Source organism: Grampus griseus, assembly GCF_964374135.1.
Source record: "Grampus griseus genome assembly, chromosome: 8".
Lineage (NCBI taxonomy): Eukaryota > Metazoa > Chordata > Mammalia > Artiodactyla > Delphinidae > Grampus > Grampus griseus.
Genome location: NC_139002.1, coordinates 69,077,624 through 69,095,122, shown reverse-complemented (window position 1 = coordinate 69,095,122; position 17,499 = coordinate 69,077,624). Strand labels below are relative to the sequence as shown.

At 39.6% G+C, this 17,499-nt stretch overlaps 1 protein-coding gene across 1 annotated transcript in view; it reads right to left on the bottom strand.

Moving 5' to 3' along the window:
- The window catches only part of SPON1 (spondin 1), a 275,099-nt gene that overhangs the window by 137,199 nt on the left and 120,401 nt on the right, over positions 1-17,499 (bottom strand). Inside the window, exon 5 of the mRNA XM_082661256.1 lies at positions 16,338-16,460. Within this exon, the coding sequence (XP_082517382.1) occupies positions 16,338-16,460 (123 nt within the window). The remainder of the gene's footprint in view (positions 1-16,337; positions 16,461-17,499) is intronic.

The window sequence follows — 17,499 nt, the reverse complement described above, 5'->3', positions numbered from 1 at the left end:
GAAAAAGGTTAGCTTCCTCCCAGGCCTTTCTTCACGGGTTCTCTGCAGGTAGTGCACACTTTTCCCTTCCAACAGAAGGTCATTAGGACCATATGATTATGCACAGACTCTGGAATTTTCCAAGATGTTCTGGGAGCATTTGACTTATAACTTTCAATTTAATCCATCAACTCAGTGGTAATAGTAAAGGGATTATAACTATCCTACTCCCTGATCACAGGCGATTGGCTTTACTGCAGGGCCACCCGTACTAATCCTTTTCACTAAAATAAGGCAGGGCTGCCTGTGTTGTGATTTCCTATACCCTTTGTCCTCTTACGTGTTTGTTCTTTCACTCTGAATTGAACTGAGGCTAGGAAAACCCTGCAAGTATTTCTTTGTACTCATGCTTCACTTCTAGCCCAAAACAGTAGAGTTCTTGCAAATTGGGAGGGATGTTTGCCAGGACTGTAGTGCCTAGCACAGACCTTTGCAGAAACTACACTTGTGATTATAAATAGTTGGCCTTTCTTGGCATAAACGATTCTTGAGGGTATATTTTTCAACTCATTGTTTGGAAAACTTAAGTACATAAATGCCATTAGGTTAAGCAGAGTTTTATGTGCACATTCCTGGATAACCACGCATAATGCTGTTGTTTAATGGACTTTGTATACTCCCTCTCCTACAATTTCATAAAGCTTTTTGGAGTTTAGCATATTTTCATGCGAGGGGAAAATTAAGTCTTTATTATTAAAGTAGGCCTTTCTTGGAAGCACAACACAGGAACTGGCAAACAGGTTTGAAGGAAATAGTAAATGAAAACTGCATGGGTTGGTGTCACGCTTAAATGTTAATCACATCCATTTTGCCAGGGAAACTGGTAGCCTTAGAGCTTACGTAATAATTGATCCATGACTCGCCAATGAATCCAATCTTTCTTCCTCCTCAAATCAGTTCAAAACAGGTGACTATTTAAGCTACACGGATGAGATGCAGGAACCATGTGTTCTTTAAACTGCCATTCAGCCGGCAAAATGGCAAGCAAGTTACCAATAAATTAACTTACCCTTTCAGTGGTAATGGGACTTTACCTTGATAGATAAAAAGAAAGTTATACTTTATATAATACATAATTTTGAATGGTCAATCCAGTAGGCATGCTTATTTAAGAAAGGATATGCCCAAGAAATATAGTTTCTGGACTTCCAGGAGGAGGGCAGAATGAGAGGCTGTGAACCTTCTGATTTCAAGACCATTTAAATGCCAGTGAAATAGTCTGAAGCAAAGGTTTCAGAAATAGCAGTCATAATAATCCCAAGAGATGCGAGGAAAAACGAGTAAAAGGGGGAAAAAGCGATTTTGAACTATTAAGAATGTTTGACAGCATGAGAGATGTACGAATTAAGAAGCTGGGTGCAGGGTGAGGTGGGGTTAGGGACTGTGGAATCAGTAAACCACAAAATGAAATGAAAATCAAAATAGGATTTAGAGAATAGTTGCAATCTAATTTTTAAACGTGGGAAGATATTATACTTATTTCAGAAGAGCTCATTATGGGAGGAAGGTATAAGAAGAAGTCAACAATGAAAATACAGGTAAAATGGGGAATTGAGTGCTATTGGAAACTAAACAGAAAATGAACTGGGGGAAATATGCAAAGCATGAAAGAGATATGAAACGATGATGAAGATGGACCTAGAGAATGGAGCACTCTGGGAGAGATAAGAGTCCCTAAAGAAAGGGAAGGAATAAGCAAGGTAAACTGAGCACATGCCTATACACAACAGATGCTCTAAATAGATATGTGGAATGAATGAGCAAACAACAGAGAAGAAAAAATAAAGATGAAGAAAAAAGATCCACTAGAAGAAAAATATCACCACAAATAAAATATGAAGGTATAAATAAAGCCCTATTTAAGATCCCATTTAAAAAATGAGATCAACATGCATCATCAAATATTTTATCTATAAAAGAAAAAGAAAGTATTCTGTAAGGAGCTAGGTTACAGATTTCATGCAAAGGAGTAGAACTCATAAGTGAATAAGGACTACGTTTTCTTTCATTGTAATAGAAAACCATGTACAAACCACAGAGTTAAAAGTTGTATAATTTGGGTGGTTTTTTTTTAAAACAACTTTATTGGAGTATAACTGCTTTACAATGGTGTGTTAATTTCTGCTTTATAACAAAGTGAATCAGTTATACATATACATATATCCCCATATCTCTTCCCTCTTACGTCTGCCTCCCTCCCACCCCTCTAGGTGGTCACAAAGCACCGAGCTGATCACCCTGTGCTATGTGGCTGCTTCCCACTAGCTATCTGTTTTACATTTGGTAGTGTATATATGTCATGCCACTCTCTCACTTTGTCCCATCTTACCCTTCCCCCTCCCCATATCCTCAAGTCCATTCTCTAGTAGGTCTGTGTCTTTATTCCCATCTTGCCCCTAGGTTCTTCATGATCATTTTTTTGTTTGTTTTTTAGATTCCATATATATGTGTTGGCATACGGTATTTGTCTTTCTCTTTCTGACTTACTTCACTCTGTATGACAGACTCTAGGTCCATCCACCTCACTACAAATAACTCAATTTCGTTTCTTTTTATGGCTGGGTAATATTCCATTGTATATATGTGCCACATCTTCTTTATCCATTCATCTGTTGATGGACACTTAGGTTGCTTCCATGTCCTGGCTATTGTAAATAGAGCTGCAATGAACATTTTGGTACATGACTCTTTTTGAATTATGGTTTTCTCAGGGTATATGCCCAGTAGTGGGATTGCTGGGTCGTATGATAGTTCTATTTTTAGTTTTTTAAGGAACCTCCATAGTGGCTATATCAATTTACATTCCCACCAGCAGTGCAAAAGGGTTCCCTTTTCTCCACACCCTCTCCAGCATTTATTGTTTGTAGATTTTTTGATGATGGTATAATTTGGGTTTTTATCCAAGTTGTTATCCAAATGCAAAGACTTTCACACATTTTTGAGTCTTAAGGAGTTTAATCACCAACTAATGAACAATTGTTGGCTTCAAATTTTACTTCAAAAAGACATGTGATCTTAGAAGACAGACATGAAAAACATGATGCTGTTAAATATAGTAAGAAATCCTGAATTAGTAAGAATTTATTGAAGAGATAAGTAAATAAGAACAATAATTGGGAAGAATTATTTGTGATAGGAGTTGGGAATTAGGAGAATTGTTACAATAAATGTAAATTAAAATAAGTAAGTTGAGTAGTAAGTTAAATCAATGGAGAATGCAAGTGAGGAAAAAGTTGAGAAAAACAAAAATGGCAAAGGTTTCCAGTAAAAGTGAATCAAAAGATATTTTTCTATTAAAATATGGATATATAGATAAAATAGAATATCTTTGTTGTTTATATTAAGTTGATAGCTAATTGAATTATCAATAAGAAGAAAGTTGTTGCCAAAAGGAATAAACAAAAGCAAAACCAAGCAAATGTACTGTCTATATAACACCAAGAAAGTCTAGAAAAAAAATTAATTGTAAAAACTGAGAGGTAAAAAGTTAGAATGGCAGAACATAAACTGAATAGGACTAAAATAATTAAAAGTTTAAACAATCATGTGGGAAGTAAAACAAAACAGAGAAACAAACAAATACCCCCCCAACCACCCGCCCTGCCCCCACCACAAACAGAACACTTCCAATTGGATTAATGCAATAATTTACTGGGAATCCTTTAGAAAGGCTTAGAAAGTCTAAAAATAAGAAAAAATAAATTTAAAAAACACTGAAAAGATAAATTAATCAAAGTGAAGGAAAAGCAGGTAGGGTGTCAGATACAGTTTAATTTAAAGCAAATGTTATTAAAGGAAGCTAATTATGTTAATTATGTGATGATAGAAGTCAGTTAATAATTAGAGCTATGATATTATGTCTATAGGACACAAAGAACATAGCAACAAACAGAAAGCAATGACTGTTAAAAATCAAAGAGAAATTATAGGTACACAGTTTAAAATCAAGGTGTTAATACCCCATTACCAGAATATAAAAAGTCAAGAAGAAAATGATAAAGTAATAGAATAAAGAGCCTGAAAAACATATGTAAATTTACCATAATACAGCAGTAAGGATAGATATTGCCAAGAATTAAACGGAATGAACAACAAAAAACAACAAAAAACTTTGAAAGTTTATTGCTGGTTCCTGAAGAGATGGTAAATTAGCACACACTCCTCATTCCTTTAAATTCAACCCTGGGAAACTTCAGAAACAGGGAAGCAGAGATCCATGGAACTAACAGAGACATTGAAATAAAGGGGAGCTCAAAGGCTGTCCTGACGGGGGGCGGTGATGGGGTAGAAGCAGCCAGAGGTGGAAGGTGACCTGACCCGAGAGTAAGAGAATGGATGGAGGAGGAGTGAGGAGTCCTCTTCTTGCCTCTGACCCACTGGTTGGGGGATGGATTTGGGAGGACTGTTGGAGTTCTCCTATTTCACCCCTTCTGACATTGCCAACAGAGGGCCGTTACTTGTCCTGCAATCCAGATGTCTGCAGCACCGTGCAGCCCTATTCCTGTCCCCAGGCATAGTACTCTCAGGGCAGCAGAAACCTCTTCTAAAGGGTAGAGGAGATGAAGGGAACTCGGGCACCTTTGGGTGTACATTTCTCTAGCCCTTCCCTCTCCAGATTCACAGAGCTGGGAATTAGAACCTAAAGAGATCCTCTCTTCCTATTCCTGCTTCGTGTCGAGCGTCCGGATGAATCCCTGATTGGAGAAGATACCCAGTGGAATGGAAGCAAGTGGAGGAGTTGATAGCAGTGATGTGATGCCTGAGCTTTCTTCCCTGGTCTCATCCTTTTTCTTTCCCTTAAACACATCTGAAGGGATACCACTTAGGATTTGGCCCTTTCATCACATACTAACAGGCCTAATGGTTAAATCATCAGAGAAACGTTAAGACCACCTGCCACAATAACTAGATATCAAAGGGTACAACTAGTAAAAGTGAAAGCAAACTAAACACGAAGCAGACTAATTGCAACAGATGGACCGAAAATTTAACGTAAGCATAATACATACCCTCAAAGACATAGGGGGTATGTGGTAATAGAAAGCAAGAACAAGAAGTAAAGAAAAAGAACCACATGTAAATTGTGTGTTTAACAAATATTTGTAACAAATATTTACTGGTATCCCTGCCAAAGATGCACGACCTGAATCTAATCACGAGGAAACATCAGATAACTCCAAACTGAGAGCGTCTACAACAGCTTAGACCTCTCAAAAAATGTCACTGTCATGAAATTAAAAGAAGGACTAAGGAACTGCTCCAGATTAAAGGAGGCTAAAGAGACATGACAGGTAAATGCAGTGTGTGATCCTGGATTGGAGCCAGGACCAGATTTTGTATTTTTCATTTGCTACAGAGCAGTGCTGTCCACTATGGGAACCACTGGCCGCATGCAGCTAATGAATAATTGAAATGAGGCTAGTCTGAATTGAGATGTGCTCTAATTATAAAATACACACTGGGTTTTAGAATGAAAAGAAGAATGTAAAATATCTCGATTATAAATTTTTATATTAATTACATGTAGGAATGATAATATTTTGGCGATATTGGCTTAAATACAATTTATTTTTAAGATTAATTTCACTTGCTTCTTTCTACTTTTTTAATGTAGGCACTAGAACATTTAAATTACATTTCTGGTTCTTTTTTTTTTTGCGGTACGCAGGCCTCTCACTGTTGTGGCCTCTCCTGCTGCGGAGCACAGGCTCCGGACGCGCAGGCTCAGCGGCCATGGCTCACGGGCCCAGCCGCTCCGCGGCATGGGGGATCTTCCCGGACCGGGGCACGAACCCGTGTCCCCTGCATCAGCAGGTGGACTCTCAACCACTGTGCCACCAGGGAAGCCCTTCTGGTTCCATTTTATGGCTTGCATTATACTGGTATTGTATAGTACTGCCATAAAGAACACTACAATTAGTGTACTTTGAACAAGGTATGTAGATTAGATAATAGTATTTTATCAATGCTAATGATGAATGTATTGTAATTTTGTAAGAGAATGTCCTTATTCTTAGGAAATATATACTGAAGTATATAGAGGTAATGGAGCAGGCATGATTCTACTCACTCTCAGAAGTTTAGAAAAACATAAAATGTATATATATATTTATGGAGAGAGAATGATAAAGCAAATGTAAACCGTTGGCAATTACAGAGTCTGGGTGAAAGATAATAAGGGGTTCTGTGTACCATCTTTCCAACTTTTACATCAATCTGAAATGATTTCAAAACAAAAGTTTACAAAAACCACCCCACACAATGGTTAAGACAAGCAGCACAGTAGTGGGGATAAAAAGCAGGGTGGTTAGCACTGAAGAAGGGAGTGATGTGGCGAAGAAAAGTGAGGAACTCGCTCCCAGAAGGTGGCAGAAAGTATGAAGAGAGAGAACATTTAAAGTAAAACCTAGATGATATGGAGATGAGTAGAAGTGACATCTTGGTCACTGGAGGCTCAGAAAGAGAGAAAAAAGGAAAGAAAATATTTGGAGGAAAAGAAATCCCCCAGAATTAAAGGAAGAGGCAAGACATCATATTTAAAGGATTCATAGAGTAGAAAAGTATTTTTCAAAAAGAAAAAATCCACACTTGGTCACATTAATGGTGAAAATTAAGAATTAATTAAGACCATCAAAGATATAATTTTAAAAACTGAAATGCAGGGCTTCCCTGGTGGTGCAGTGGTTGAGAGTCCACCTGCCGATGCAGGGGACATGGGTTCGTGTCCCGGTCCGGGAAGATCCCACATGCCGCAGAGCGGCTGGGCCCGTGAGCCATGGCCGCTGAGCCTGCGCATCCAGAGCCTGTGCTGCACAATGGGAGAGGCCACAGCAGTGAGAGCCCTGTGTACCACAAAAAAAAAAAAAAAAAAAAACCTGAAATGCAGAAAGAGTAGATCACCTGGATAAAAACCAAAAATCAGATTGACACTGGACTTCTTAACAGCTGAATATAAGAATCCAATGTATGAAAGAAAAGCTTTTTGAACCTAGGTCTCATATTCTGACTCATGCTATTTAAATGTGACAGCACGATACAAATATTCTCAGGCACGTCAGGCCTTAGGGGGTTTGCCTTTCCAAAGACCTGCTATGGAAATACTCTTGTAAGAAGTACTCAATATGAAAAATACTAAAAAGCCATGGGCGATCAAAACTTCAGTGAAGCTTATGGTTGTGTAAAAAAGCAAAGACTAAAGAAAGGACAAAGAAAATATCCATATGATATCACTTATATGTAGAATCTAAAATATGACCCAAATGAAGCTATCTATGAAACAGAAACAGAATCGTGGACATAGAGAACAGACTGGTGGTTGCCAAGGGGGAGGGGGTTGGGGGAGGGGTGGAGTGGGAGGCTGGGGTTAGCAGATGTTAAGCTTTTATACATAGAATGGATAAACAACAAGGTCCTACTGTATAGAACAGAGAACTTTATTCAATACCCTATGATAAACCATAACGGAAGAGAATATAAAAGAAGAATGTATATACATATAACTGAATCACTTTGCTGTACAGCTGTAATGAACACAACATAGTAAATCAACTTACTGCAATAAGAAAAGAAAATATCCATAACAAGTCAGAAGTAAAGTTCTAGCAAATAATCAATACGAAGTGTATATTTGGGTACAGGGATCACAGAGACCAAAGGAATGAGAGCATGCTAATGTTCTTGTTTTTTGTTCAGGGAAGATATAAATATTAAAATGCTTATGAAATCAATAGAGGTAAATAAACACAAGCATGTGTCTTAAATTAAAGGCAACCACCATAAGAACAAAAAAAATGAGTCAAGTAACTTTTAAGCCAGCAGGATAAAACTTAACTCAGTGGAAAGAAAGGAAGTAGTTTCAAAAAATATAAAATAAGATGGCAGAAAAAAGTTTTTAACATGACTGTAATCACAATAAATGTGGGATAGATGGAATGAAACAAAACAAAGCCAGAGGGACCTTACATGGACCAATGATGCTCGTGTGCCATAAATTAAGGAACATATCCTTTGGCACCTGGCGTGGAAGAAGATAAAAGGCTTTCTAAAGTAAACATATGTGAGGTTATTAAAAACAAAACAAAACAAAACTCTGTAAATACAGAAAAGCAGAAATTACACACACTCTAATCAAAACAAAATAAACTTTCAGTGAAAAAGTGATCCAGAAAGAAACTGAACTAGCACATGGAGATGACAAGAGGGCTTCTCTGTCTCCACCTAGACTCTGGGCTGAACAAAAGATCTCCCCTGAGAATTTATAACCACGAGCTTGGAGTTTGATATTATTCCATTGTTGTGTACCTTTGTGTTGCTCTAAAGAGGTCTGATCCTTTGTTACCCGTTTTTCTGAATGCTTTTAGGGTTGTCCCTCTCCCCATTATTCTAAACTTTCATGATGTTGTGTTGAGCACTTTTTCATTCATTGTGCCGAGCATGTGGTTCTGTTCCTGTGTTCTGTACAATGAACAGGCTCAGTCCTTCTACACTACCCTCTGTGCAGGTACTTAGGATTCATCTTCTCTTGCTCTGCTAGGCAGCTGCCGCTTGTCCATCTGTCTTTCATCTTCCCAGATCTGACGATATCTCTTGTATGATGTGGCCTTCTTTCCTCTTTTCTTGTCTTTGTGGATACATATATATTCCTCTAGTGTTATTTTTATGGAATTTGAGGAAAGATCAGTGATTAATGTGTGTATTCAATCTGCATGTTTAACGGGAAGACCAGATTGTTGATTTGTCCTTCTCCGATCTCAATCCATACAATAGTGAGTTGTTGCCATGAGACTTCCCAGAGAGATGGAGAGAAGGGAGGAGAAAAGGGAGAAGAAACTATTTAATCTGTTCTCTTTGCTCCTTCTTTCATTGAAACGGGTGTCATGACACATGTGCTTGGTAACAAATTCTATTTCCTGGCAACATACTCTGTTTGTGACTCAGCCTGGTGGTGGCACAGCTGGGAAACTCTGATGGGCACCATTACTCAGCTTGGAAAGAGATTTCCCAGTGCTGATGGGAAGAAGTAGAATTATTGTTTGTTGCATGTTTAATTGTTTCTGAAGTTACATCAAGAGAAGGGGGCTGTGGCCCACATGTGGGCTCATCACTGTTCTAGGAACTGGACTAACGAAACCCACAAATGGTCTTATTCTTAAATGGGAAGAAACTCTGCAAGCTAAATATTATAAAGCTAACAATTCTTCCCAAAGTAATTTGAGGATTTAATGCAATCCCACTTAAAATTCTGGCAGGATCCTTTACAGAACTTGATAAAAACGATTTCACAATCATTTATAAAATAGACAGACAATATCGAGGAATATTTTAAGAAGAAAGAGTACCTCCATCTCCAAGCCAGAAACCTGGCTTCTCAGCTTTGATGCTTCTCTCTCTCTCTCTCACTCCTCCACATCTAATCCATGACAGAATCTCCCTCCACAAGGCATCTCAAAACTATCCATTCTCTCCATCACCACATCCACTGCCTTAGTTGGAGCTACCGTCATCATTGCAATATCTTCCTAACCCATCTTCCCTTACACTACCTGCCCCTTCCAATGTGGTCCCACTCAGCAGCCACATAAGGTCCTCTCTCTCTCCTGCCCCAACCTCTTCAGTGTTTTTTCATTGTTCATCTCCCTCCAGTTTCTTCCTTGCTCATTTCATAACTGCTTCTCATCATTCATTCATTCATCAACACTATTTATTGAGAGGCTTTCAATGTGCCAGACAATGAGCTAGGGCCTGGAGAGGTAAATGAGCAAATTCAAGCTTGATTCTTGCCAACACTCTAGTGGCTTTAAAGACAAAACATGAAAAAAGGTTCAAGTGTGTTAGTAATTAAACCAATGCCAATTTAAAATAATAAGATTAATTTTTTATAACCATGAATTGGCCAAACCCAAATGAAAAAAGTTATATTGGATGCTAAAGAGGCTGGGAGAAACAGATGTACTTATTCATTATTTTTAACATTGTGAAATCGATACAAATGTTTTGGAGAAGCATCTGGCAAAATGTCTCAAGAGCCAAAAAAAAAAGTCCATATCCTTTGATCCAGCAGTCTTATTCTTGGGAAATTATTTCAAGGAAAGAATTCAAAGGAAGGTGGAAGAATGGAGGAAGACTTGAAGAAGGAAGTTTTGTGTTTTTTTTTTTTTTCAGTATGCGGACCTCTCACTGCCATGGCCTCTCCCGTTGCGGAGCACAGGCTCCAGACGCGCAGGCTCAGCCGCCACGGCTCACGGGCCCAACCGCTCCGCGGCATGTGGGATCCTCCCAGACCGGGACATGAACCCGTGTCCCCCGCATCGGCAGGCGGACTCTCAACCACTGCGCCACCAGGGAAGCCTTTTTTTTTTTTTTTTTTTTAGAAGGAAGGTTTTTATTGCAGTGCTTTCTGTGTTAGCAAAAGACCTAACATCACCTAAACGTTCAATAAAAGAACAGTTAGATAAGTGGTTCAGAGAAAGCTGATGTAATAAATGACTATGGAAACAAAATCAAATGCAAAAAGTAGGACATGATGTGTTCAAATGTGATGTAGAAACTCTGTACACAGTTGAATATATGAAGAAATGAAAGCAGTGGCCAAGTATTAGAATGGTAGTCTTTCATGTGACTGAATTTAAGAATTAATAATTTTTAGAAATTAAGTGACCCAATGGAAAAGATGGCTGAATTCATGGTAAAACTAACATTCTATAGAGTATTCCAGTGGCCATGTTTATATTCTAGGCAATGTATTGCCAAATGAAAAAAATAATTGGCTCCTGGAAAAAAATGTCCCTTTCGTCATGTGTATTTGTCAAATGGTGTTAAAATCGACGCTATATCAAAAATGGGGGAAGTTATGCAGTTGACATTGTCATGGGAGATTACAGAGTCTCTGTGGGGTAGAAGCATTTGTCAAAAACTGAGACGCTGTGTTCAGAGTAAGAGAGCAAAGAGACTCAGCATCTGTTAGGCAACTCCCAATCTCCTGGTGAAGACTGGGCGTATCTCCAGCCCCTGGGACATCCCTATGCGGTAACACTGCCTGGTCACCATGTTCTTGTAAAGAACAAAAGCTCCTGGAGCACAACAGACTCGCAGTACCAAGGACAGACCCTGGGGGGCATGCCCTTCTCCTAACACTGCAGGGTTCCGGAGCTCAGCTCAGGCTCAGCGAATCCAGACCTCTGATTTCTTAAGTTATGCTCTCCAAAGCCCAGGTCTTCGTAGAGTGCGGCCAAGCTATTCAGAATTTGGTAGCAGTTGAGACCATGGTGGTATAGCAGGGCCTTATTAAAAGATGCTTTGTGAATGAGAGATTTAATTTTACTGCAGAGGAGAGAAGACTGCCTTGTGACAGCCCCCAGAGGAAGGCAAAAGGGAAACAGAAGATCTGAGCTTTGATTTTGGTTCTGAATTCTCTCTGGCTACGTGACCTGAGCCCTTAATTTTTTTGTGTTTTTTTTGGTGCTTGGGTTTTTTTTTTTTTTTTTTTACTTATAAAATTAGGAGGTAAAACTTGCATGATCCAGCCTTCAAATGGATTTCTAGATACTACTCACTTAGTAGTGTTTTAAAAAGATTTCCCTGGGCTTCCCTGGTGGCGCAGTGGTTAAGAGTCCGCCTGCCGAGGCAGGGGACATGGGTTCGTGTCCCAGTCCGGGAAGATCCCACATGCCGCAGAGCAGCTGGGCCCGTGAGCCATGGCCGCTGAGCCTGCGCGTCCGGAACCTGTGCTCCGCAACGGGAGGGGCCGCAACAGTGAGAGGCCCACATACCGCAAAAAAAAAAAAAAAGAAGATTTCACTTAGCAAATAAATGAATTAATGATTGAATGAATAAAAAAAAAGATTTCAGTATTTCCAGATGGCCAGCAGTGATTTATGGCATTACAATCGGAGGGAATGCCAGAGGTCATTTATACCATCTTCCTGCCTTCCTTACCTCAGGCCTAGCTCCTCCAAGAGAGAGGGGTATCATGGATACAGAGAATACTTTGTTTTCCAAGAGAGGGAACCCCAGAAACAGCATCTGGAATAGACCAGTTTGTATAATGATTGAGAAGAGCCACCTGCAGATGTGACCCACCACAAGACAGGGCTGAAAGCACAGGGTGCAGAGTCCAATGTGAATTCTCAAGGGCAAGTTCCCAAAGATGACTGAAGGACAGACCCCTTAGGCTGCTACCTTATCCTATTGCAGAGGTTCTCAAGCGTGGTTACAGACCCTTGGGACCACCCCCCCACACACCGCCCCGCCCCGCCCCCGGCCCTTCCAGAGGGACCTACGAGGTGAAAACTATTTTCATAATAATACTAAGACAAAATTTGCCTTTTGTAATGTGTCGACATCAACACTGACGGGGCAAAAGCAATCACGAGTCAAACTGCTGGCACTCAGTGCGGGTCAAGGCAATGGCCTTGCACTGTATTAGTCATTAATGTATTCCTCACTGCCAGGGACTTGCTGCAAACAAAAACCCCAAAAGTCAGTTTCACTTACGAATGGCCTTGATGAAACAATAAACATTATTAATGTTATTAACTCTCTACCTTTGAGTCCACATGTTTTTATTATTCTGCGTGACTAATTGGGAAATACACATAAAGCCCTTCTGCTATATACTGAGTACTGGGACTGTCTTGAAGAAAAGCACTTGTGCAATTCCTTGAGGTGCAAGCTGGACAATTTCATTGTCATAAAACATCATTTTTACTTGAAAGAACAAATGACAGATTATGGATATTCAGCCTTAAGAATTTGGCATACATTTTCTTAAAATTGAAATAAGCCTGTCACTTCAAGAAAAACACCTGACGGTATTTGCTGTCAATGATAAAATTTGAGCTTTCAAGCAAAACTTGGGATCTTGGGAAACTTGTATCCACCGCCATGAATTTGATAGCTTTTCAATACTTAAACACTTTACTGATGAAATTGGAAGTGATCTTAATGAATACGATTTTTTTAAACGAGTGTGATTTTTGATGTTGCATAATGAAATGTCTCAATATCTGGATGATCTGCATAACTCAGTAAACCAATATTTTCCAAATGACCAATAGATGATGTTATAAAATCATTCATTTGTGAAAGATGCATTCAAAGGGCAAGCGGAAAGCAACGCATTTTAATGTAACAGAGTATAAGTTCGTTGATACGGTTTCACATTCTATATTGTAATTCTCCTTTAAGAAACTACCATTTGCAGAGTTTTGGTGTAGCATCAAAGAAGATTATCTGTAATTATCTGAAAAGGTTATTTAAATATTCTTCCCATTTCCAATTACATATCTGTGTGAGACAGAATTTTCTCATATACTTAAGCCAAAAAAAAAAAAATGCCACAACATGTTAAATGCAGAGGCAAATATGAGGATCCAGGTGTCTTCCATTAAACCAGGCATTAAAGAGATTTGCAAAAATGTAAAACAATGATGCCCTTTTTACTAAATTTCTTTCGTTTGGACAATATAGTTATTTTCATAAAATATGTTAACATGTAATAATTTAATCACTGCTAATTCATTATATGTTACTTTTAAAGTTAAATAGTAAGTGATATTTAAAATGTTCTGTTTTAATTTCTGAGACGGTGAAATATTGAGAGATACAATCCATATTAACAAAAGCATATTGGAGTTCTCAATAATTCTTAAGCCCATAAAAAGGGCCCTGCTCTGAGATGCTTGCAGAGAAAGTGGAATTTGGGACGAGTAATTAATAAGAGGGGACCTGTCATGTTATCAGCTTGCACTACCGTTGAGAAGTGTCATGACTTAATTGGGCTAAATGGACAGGGTTGGTTATCAAGACAGAATCATCCCTGGAGGGGTAAAATGAAAGTCGTCTATTACCTAAGATTGGCAGAAATCACTTTTGTGAATATTGAATTCTCACGGTCCTGATTAGACCTTGAAGGGCACCTTTTTGTGCCCTTCCAATTGTCTCCAGTGCCCCTAGTGCCCAAGTCCATCCCTTTCCCTCCAGGGAAAGTCTGGTCCTGTCCCTGCTTGATACTGACCATCGTGACTAATGTGGGCTAAAAATCTGCCTCCCGGGTCATGGTGAATGCCACTCTGAGTCCAACAATCAGTACCCAGTACTTGGGAAGGCCCCAGGCACTTGCAGGCGCTAAGAATGAAAGATGAGCATGTCGTGGCTTTTGTCCTGGAGGACTTCTCAGTCTGGTGGAGAAGAAAGGCTCCTGAAGAAATAATTACAGTATGATGTGATAAATGCTCTTCTGAACATAGTGACCAACTTTTTTCCAACCAAAAATTAGGACACACTCTGACATCTGACAATGAAACAATTTTGAGGTACTTGAAACACACGTCTGCTATACATATTAAGAAACTCCCAACAACTCCGCAGAAATTCTGTATAGCTTTGTACTTGATTTGGCCTAAAGACCCAGAAACAATGGTCTGTACCCTTAAAAAAATTCTGGGAAATAACAGTGTCAGAACAGAAAAGAGCAAGAAACGCCTTAGGATTACAAAAGATGAGTAATAGGCCCCTAACATTTTCTTTCCTCTGGGTTAGTGGATGGGAGGCACTAGAGGAAATTTTTTCCATCATGCTTGTTCCAAGTGGTTTTTTCCTCTCCAGGCAGAGAGTCCAAGTTTGTTCACACAGGTCTCCCACATCAGCTGAAGCAGATCAAGCTGAATCCCAGAGTCAGAAGAATGAACTAATATGAGGCTTCTAAGATCTCCAGCCTTGATTACATGTGGCTAAAATTAAACCATAAGGTTCTTGATCTGCCAAGAAATGGAGTCCCCTCTGGGTGGGCTGTTTGGGGACCATGGAGGTTATGGTCTAGAGTGGGTCTTCTTAAGTCCCAACCACGTACCCTTTGCCCCCCTCCCTTTGGGGCTGGCCCAAAACCCTCTTTTTAGTTTCTTTCTCCAGCCTCCCTGTTCTCTCCCAGCTGCGGCAACTCCAAAGTGAAGTGAACAAGACTAAAACACACAATGAACCAAAACACGCTCAGTGCCACACATGGACATCCTGCCACCCACAGTTAGAAAGAAAGGGCTACACTGGGTCTCAAAGGCAATCCAAATGAAAGGCAGGACAAGGAGCCTGACAAACCCCTTCTGCCTCTTGGATCCACTACCATTAGCCATTCATTCTGAGGGTTCTGCATCCGCAGATTCAACCAACAACGGGTCATAAATATTTGAAAAAAAAATTCCATAAAGTCTCAAAAAACAAAACTTGAATTTTCCACACAATAACTACTGACCTAGCATTTACATTGCATTTACAACTATTTACATGGTACTAGGTATTATAAATAATCTAGAGATGACAAAGTATACGGGAGGATCTGCCTATGTTTTATGCAAATACTACGTCATTTCACATATACGGGATTGAGCATCCACGGATTTTGGTATCTGTAGGAGTCCTGGAACCAATCCCGCTCGAATGCCAAGGGACGATTGTACTTACGTTGGACTAGGGGCAAATCGTGATGTCTCTGTGATCTCCAGTGAGCTCATTCACAAAAGCCCACAAAAGGTTATTTTGAGGATGAAATGACAACATATGTAAAACTGCTTGCCACTCAGTAAGCTCACTATTCATAGTTATAATTTTCATATCGTTTGTGTGATTATTTAATTAGTGTCCGTCTCCCCATTAATCTCTGAGTTGCATGAGACCATGGGTTGTGTCTTTTTTATTCACTCTCATATCCCTAGTGTTTAGCACAGTGTCTGCCACATGTTAGGCATTTGATGAGACCACTGTTTGATAAAAGGGAGTTGGTAGGGTCCTGATTAAGGATTTACTCTAAATCAGCAAGTTTGGGGTTGCCTGACAACTCTCCTGGATTCATACTGGCTACCTGGAGCATGGTGTAATAAGGATTCTAAGGTGGTCTCTGATATATTACCAATACACGCTATGGTTGAGGATGTTGAGTATTTGTTGACCTTGGCCTGCGCAGTCAAGAGCAGGTGGTCCCTCTTGCCAGTTCTTTCCAGAACAAATAGGCTGGTTGTATGGACAGAGCCACTTCAGGAGCACTGAGGTTACCAAATATCTGACCTGAAGAGAAGCAGCACGACCTCAGGAATATTTTTTAAAATCACAGATAAGAAAACACTTAGACCAATGCTCTGCAAAGAAGCTGAAAGCATCCGACTATTATATCTGCCTGTCTCGATGAATTCGCTTTCTTGGAATGTGTTTCATGAAGGCATTGATTGGTAAGAAGGAGAAGCTAGTATATCCCACAACCAGAACTTTGTAATACCCTCTCCCCCAACCCATAAGGAAGCTGTTCTACTCACGAGGGTAATCCTTTGGGTGTGTCTTCTCAGACCAGTTCCCATAAAATGTGAGCCTGTACTTGGCAGTTCCACAGGCGCAGCAGTCTAGGATTGGCTTGTCAGTCACCCCGTCAAATGTGGAGTCTGAAAGAGTCAGGAAAGTCACCAAGTTAGGAAGCAGCGCTGAGTCATTTATAGGACAGCACCATCTCGGTCTCGTTCTGTCTTGAAGGCTTGGGAAAAGAAGATGAGGTACAGTTTTCACCGATTAATAACTCAGAACCAGGTCCAGCTATAAAGGATTTTATATACCTCTAAGGGTGATAACTATATATTTTGCAAATTAAAAAAACATCAGAACTTTTGTTCTAATAATGTGAGGAGACCTATGGGACCAATAAGGTAGAATATTTGGGATGGTGGTCCATCTTGATATATTTTCTGGGCCCAAATCTCCTTCCCCACCCCTCCCACAACAGGATTTCTCCACCAAATTTTAAGAGGAATATGCCTGTGTGTTTTCTCTAAGGAATATTCTCTGGGGCCAAATTGCCAGGACCAGAAAAAGCTTTGAAGGAGAAAAATGAGAACAAGCAGAGGGATGTGAAGAACTGCTGAAAATTATTTCTAAAAAGATGTGCATGTATAGTCACGTCACTTCTTATCAAGCTTTCAGAGAGTTTACTGGGAGGGTTGGGGGTTTGGGAATATGTCCATAAATTCAGGTTTACTTCTGAGCATAGAAGCAGCCGGGAAAAACTCAAGATTCCCAATCCGCCCCCACTTTTAACTGCGAATAGCTGATAAGTGGAGAAAGATTACATGAATAAATTCAGTATTTCCGACTGTCAAGCCCACACCCCTAACTGTGCATTGTTGCTTTTGGTCTGTTCTGCTTCCTGCAAGATGAAACAATGTCTACAGATGCAACTTGCTGCAATTGCTTTTTCTTTGCTTCCTCTGGAAGTATTAACATAAATGTTCTCTCTCTTTTTGCAAGTTGGACATTTATTCTTAACTATTATATAAAGAGCAGCAACAAAGAGTATAAAAATCTTTTTGAGTGTTAGGAAGAGCATTTTACAAGTCTTCCTTATGGAATTCACTGGGTTCATTTGGTTTGAATATGCAAAACCAGTGATGGGGTGGAAGACGCGAATTCTGGGTTTGAGGATGGAGACAA